The sequence below is a fragment of the Lactuca virosa genome, chromosome 4 (genome assembly GCF_052849685.1).
Source record: "Lactuca virosa cultivar CGN04683 chromosome 4, Lactuca_virosa_CGN04683_v6, whole genome shotgun sequence".
NCBI classification, from domain to species: domain Eukaryota; kingdom Viridiplantae; phylum Streptophyta; class Magnoliopsida; order Asterales; family Asteraceae; genus Lactuca; species Lactuca virosa.
Window position 1 is genome coordinate 370,163,725 of NC_136429.1, and position 5,519 is coordinate 370,169,243.

Below are 5,519 nucleotides of genomic sequence, written 5' to 3' on the forward strand. Positions count from 1 at the left end.
GCAACGACCGATTTCCGTCCCTAAAAACGCCGTAGCAAGGGTTTGCAACGGAAACGATAATTCCGTCACAAATGTTACCACAGAATGAAATTTGTGGTAGGTGGTATTCCGTCGTGTATTCCGTAGTAGGATTCCATCACACAATCCGTGGTGGTTATTCCATCACAAATTCCGTGGTGGTGATTCCCTAGCAAATTTCGTGGTGGTGATTCCCTAGCAAATTCCGTGGTGACAAATCCCTAGCAAATTGTGTGGTGGTCATTCTCTAGTAAATTCTGTGGTGGCGATTCTGTAGCAAATTTCGTCGTGCTGAATCCCTAGCAAATTCTGTGGTCATGAATCCCTAGCAATTTTCGTGTTGTATATTATATACCAGATTCCATATGGACCGATGGATAATTGATTTATAAATTATATCCAATTTATTTTGTAATAATATATGAAAAACAAAAATAACAAAAAAATCAAAAGATTATATCATAAAATAATACAATAATTATTTATTACATAGAAAAAGGAAAGTTGCTAATCTAAAATAAATACTCTACAATAAACATATATCAACACTTTATGACCTACTAGTCTTGTTGTTTTGTAAAGACATTAATAAGATCCATTGTCGTATGAAGTTGTTTTTCAAGATGTCCGACCCTTGCTTTGTTTTCTTCTTGTTGGACGTTCATCATTTCTTTAATCTCTTCATTTTGTTGTTTTTGTTTAGCAACAAGCTCCCTCATTTCTTCTATTTAATCATTTTTTCCCGGAATGTAAGATACATCCGTTTTACCGTTCCTATTGGGAATCGCCTTTGCAAAAGAGCCTAATCCATAAAGTCTTCTTTTTTTGTCATGACCACCAACAACATCATAAAATAGCTTGTCCTCCTCAAATTTAACACCTTCAGCTTCCAATTATTCCCGTTTTTCTATATAGGCCGCCTACAACATAAAAATAATATAAGTTAAAAGATATAAAATTTATGAATGATATTATGAACTAGCTACAATATAAAAGTTTAACACTGAAATGAATATTACATGAATTTGTCTATCTTCTTCATTTGTGAAAGTGACTCCATCGTGATTCTTCGTGTGTGTATACATGAACAATTCACTATGGGGTGGATCACATCCTAATTTCCTCTTCTGCATAAATACCATATAAAATGTCAAATATATAGATAAACATATATAAACATTGATACAACGTACCATTAAAAAAATTACCAAATCAGAATCTATCTTCAAATGACTTGCGGATCCAACGTTATGTGTAGGTTTTGCTATTCCATCAGCCACACCGTTACACCTATTTTCTTGTTCTGCTCAGATTTTAGCTTGTATTCATCTGTATTCCATTTTAATTGCCAGGAGTTCCAAACTTCCTGTGGAATATGAGCTGGTTTAAAGCGATGTTTGTTTCTTTTTGGGCTCTGCATGTTGAAGAGATATTGACCATAACTTTGTGCCGCTTTCCTTGCCCAAGCTTGCCTCACTAGCAAGTCTATTGTTTCATCCCAAAAACATTTTTTCTACACATTAACAATATAAACATAAGTTTAAGTGTAAATGTTTACCAAACAACAATTTATCACATATAGTTAATTACCTGAAACTCCTCCCAATATAATTCACGCATTTCTTTGCTTACTTTTCCCTAAGCGTACCCTTGTGGATCTATCTATTTGTAAAAAGGATCGACTAATAAAGTGTGCACAAGGGCCTGGTGGCATTAGCATGCAAGTAATCATGTGATGTGTTAAGTTACGAATTGATATGTACGTGTAAACCAAAAGGTTATACATAGAAAAAGTTATAATTAAGATAAAAATTGGTAACTCACGTTTTTTTCCAAACAAGAAAAGTTAAACGTCCATCTGGTCCACAATCTTCAGAGGAATTGTTTTCACCTTCGACACTTTCCACTACAGATCCATTCATGGTTGGTTGTGTTGGTGATGGGGTAGATTCTGGGATAAGTGTTGTTGATGGGGTATATTCTGGGGTAGGTGTTGGGATAGATGTATATGTTGAGGATGTGGTAGTTCCTTTACTTAAGGAGGGTGTGGTAGTTACTGTAGTTGTGGAGGATGGTAGTGTAGATGCAGGTTTTGAGGTTGTGGTAGTAGATATATGTGTTGATGATGTGGTAGTGGGTGTCGGTGTTGAGGATGGTTTAGATGATGTAGGTGCTGAAGTTTTGGTTATTGATGTAAGTGTTGAGGATTGTATTGTTCCAGTTTCTGAAGTTTTAGATGTATTTTCTAAGGACGGTGTGGATGTTGTAAGTGATGTCGAGGAAGTGGTAGTCATGGTTGATGTTAATGATATAGGTTTAGGGGTTTTGTTGGTAGATGTTATAGGTGCTTTGGATGTGGTTGTTGGTATTGGGAAGTCGATTTCTTCATCTTGTAATTGTCTGTTTATGAATTTTGCAGCTGAAATCCTGTTGCGTTTCATAACCTGTGGTGCAATGAATTTAGTTGGCTTCACACCGGATGCTCCTTTTGCTTTCGAGTTCGACATCTTTCTTGCTTAAAAATTAACAAAAAACTATAGTCAATACCAATGTATTAAAGATGATAAACTACTGATGAGAAGAGAGAAACAAACAATAAAAATAAATTATATATGAAGGCATTACTACGCATGCAAACTATTGAATACAATCAAAACCAATTTACTTGTAATTTAAGATGATAATATACATGAAGATGATCAGAGAACAAGAAACGATCATCACGATAACAGTAAATTAAATAAAAATAAATTTTAGATGAGTGACAACCTATATCGCCAAAGTCAGTGCACAAATGTATAATGAACAAAGATATCGATCAATTAGCCGCAGAAGATGATGATTACAGTAAATGTAAACCCTATTTCTAATCAGTAAACTTACCCTAATATGCAACCTAAACGTGTGTAGGTTGGAGGGAAAGGAATTGCGAAATATTTTGAAGCTCCGCTAATGAAAAATTCGAACTGTGCTAATTACCGCTAAATATTTAGTAATTCAAATTTATTAAAGTAGTTCCAGATTGATAGATAGGGTATATACATCTAACTAACGTCAAGAAAGAACATAGACTAACGAGGTGTTCATAGTATAATTTTAATTTTAAATTATAAACGAGGATTAAACATTAATAAATTATACATCTTTATGCTTTTATGTTTAAACCAAAGTTTATATATAAAAGACGTACGGGTCATGTCAATATATATGGTAGTTGCATATGGTGTCATGGTATCACCCATGGATGACATACGAGTCATTGGTCAACATGGTAGTTTCTTATGGTGTCCATGGATGACATACGGGTCATTGGTCAACATGGTAGTTGCTTATGGTGTGATGGTATCACCCATGGATGACATATGGGTCATTGGTCAACATGGTAGTTGCTTATGGTGTCCATATATGACATACGGGTCATTGGTCAACATGGTAGTTGCTTATGGTATCCATGTATGACATATGGGTAGTTGTTTATGGTGTCCATGGATGACATACAGGTCATTGGTCAACATGGTAGTTGCTTATTGTGTCCATGGATGACATACGGGTCATTGGTCAACATGGTAGTTGCTTATGGTGTCCATGGATGAAATACGGGTCATTGGTCAACATGGTAGTTGCTTATGGTGTCCATGGATGACATACGGGTCATTGGTCAACATGGTAGTTGCTTATGGTGTCCATGAATGACATATGGGTCATTGGTCAACATGGTAGTTGCTTATGGTGTCCATGGATGACATACAGGTCATTGGTCAACATGGTAGTTGCTTATGGTGTGATGGTATCACCCATGGATGACATATGGGTCATTGGTCAACATGGTAGTTGCTTATGGTGTCCATGGATGACATACGGGTCATTGGTCAACATAGTAGTTGCTTATGGTGTCCATGGATGACATACAAGTCATTGGTCAACATGGTATTTGCTTACGGTGTCCATGGATGACATCTGGGTCATTGGTCAACATATATCATTTACACCGGTTGTGTATTAAAATAGAAATTGATTTTTCTTTTAATTATGACTTTTGACAAAACTACCCTTACTAATTAAATATGACTCATTGTATGTATGAGGACAATTTTGTCATTTTATAATGGAACATCTTCTAGGCGCCATAATGTTTTCCGACGAAACACGTTGTTTCAGTTCTTCACTCTTATTTCATTCACTTGCAAACAACCCCAATTTCAAAATTCTGATAGTAAAAAAACCCTAAAATCATTTTCACAGAATCGTTATCTTAGTGAAGGTTTATTATTATGGAAGCCAGTACTTCTTCGAAGATGCAATCAAGAAATCAAAGGAAATCGCTAACAGACATGTCATTAGAAGTGATGGAGAAAATAATAGTCGACTTGGGAAAAATTTCAGCAGTCGAGGCTTTTAGGATGAAGAGTGTGTAAGTTTTGTCTTCGATCATTGTATTTCACAAGTGTATTTGAGTTGTCTTTACATTTTGGAGTGAATGTTGTGTTTCGTTTGCAGTTGCAGATTCTTTAACGAGGTAGGAAAAACAGATGAAGTATTTAAACATATGGAGGTAGATGGATTACGATTTCATGGTTGGTCTGACCAGAAACATACAGTTGTCAACAAATGCATAGAGATGAGAAACCCAATTATTCTTTTCAGGAATGGATTGGTACGTTGTTATATATATATATATATATATATATATATATATATATATATATATATATATATATATATATATGTATAGTATTAATTAATTTGTTTCTTATTTTGCATTACTTTAACTAGAAATTATGTGTTTAATGTTTTTTTTCAGATGAAGTTATTTTTCTTAGAAGCTGATCATGAAGGGAATACGATGCTTGAAGAAGCATCTGCATTGGGACATTTGGATTCAACATTTGTCCTGGGAATGATGGTGATGGATGAAGGGAGACATAGGAAGTAGGAAGCTATGGACATGTTGAACAATGCTTACCGTAGAGCAAAAGGTAAGTGGAATCTTAGAGCAACTTGTTCTAAGGTTCATCTCAACTTAAATAGGGAGGGGAGGAAACATGTACACTTCCATGGCTTCCATAGAACTTGTGCAATGCATAAGTCTGTAATTAGTGTGTCGGACGCTTTTGTGAATGGATACAAATGGGTGTTTAGGTGTGAAATTTGTTTGTGGGATGCTTGTTTCGTTAGGTTTTCTAGGGAGTTTGGTATAATTTATGAGTAGGTTGTTGATATGTACTTTCATATTATGACAATTAATGCTATGTACATTCTTTTGGTTTAATATACGAATACATAGTAATTTACTTGATAAGTAATTACTTGATGTTGTTACTTGATTAGTAAATATGTTGTGTTGTTAATAAGGGACTAAAAGAGTAAAAGTTTGGAAAGCCGTGTGGCAAAATGATAGTCAACAAAAGTTTACTACTCCTAAAGGATGTGACTCCAAGGACGAAAAGTGTGAAAGTCACTAAAGATTTGTGGCAAAAATCTAAAGGCACAAAAACTTAATA

General features: G+C 34.9%; 1 protein-coding gene across 1 annotated transcript; it reads left to right on the top strand.

Annotated features, from left to right (window-relative positions):
• Positions 1–4,289: 4,289 nt before the first annotated feature.
• Positions 4,290–4,951, top strand: LOC145106329 (putative F-box protein At1g67623). The gene is made up of 3 exons (XM_079043334.1): positions 4,290–4,429; positions 4,516–4,672; positions 4,820–4,951. Exons 1-3 carry the CDS (start codon positions 4,290–4,292, stop codon positions 4,949–4,951), a joined length of 429 nt encoding a protein of 142 aa, XP_078899460.1.
• Positions 4,952–5,519: the final 568 nt, after the last annotated feature.

Coding starts and splice junctions, on each gene's coding strand:
- LOC145106329 (XM_079043334.1), top strand. CDS start 4,290: ATGGAAGCCAGTACTTCTTCGAAGATGCAATCAAGAAATCAAAGGAAA. Junction 4,430..4,515: donor GCTTTTAGGATGAAGAGTGT/GTAAGTTTTGTC, acceptor TTTCGTTTGCAG/TTGCAGATTCTTTAACGAGG. Junction 4,673..4,819: donor TTCTTTTCAGGAATGGATTG/GTACGTTGTTAT, acceptor GTTTTTTTTCAG/ATGAAGTTATTTTTCTTAGA.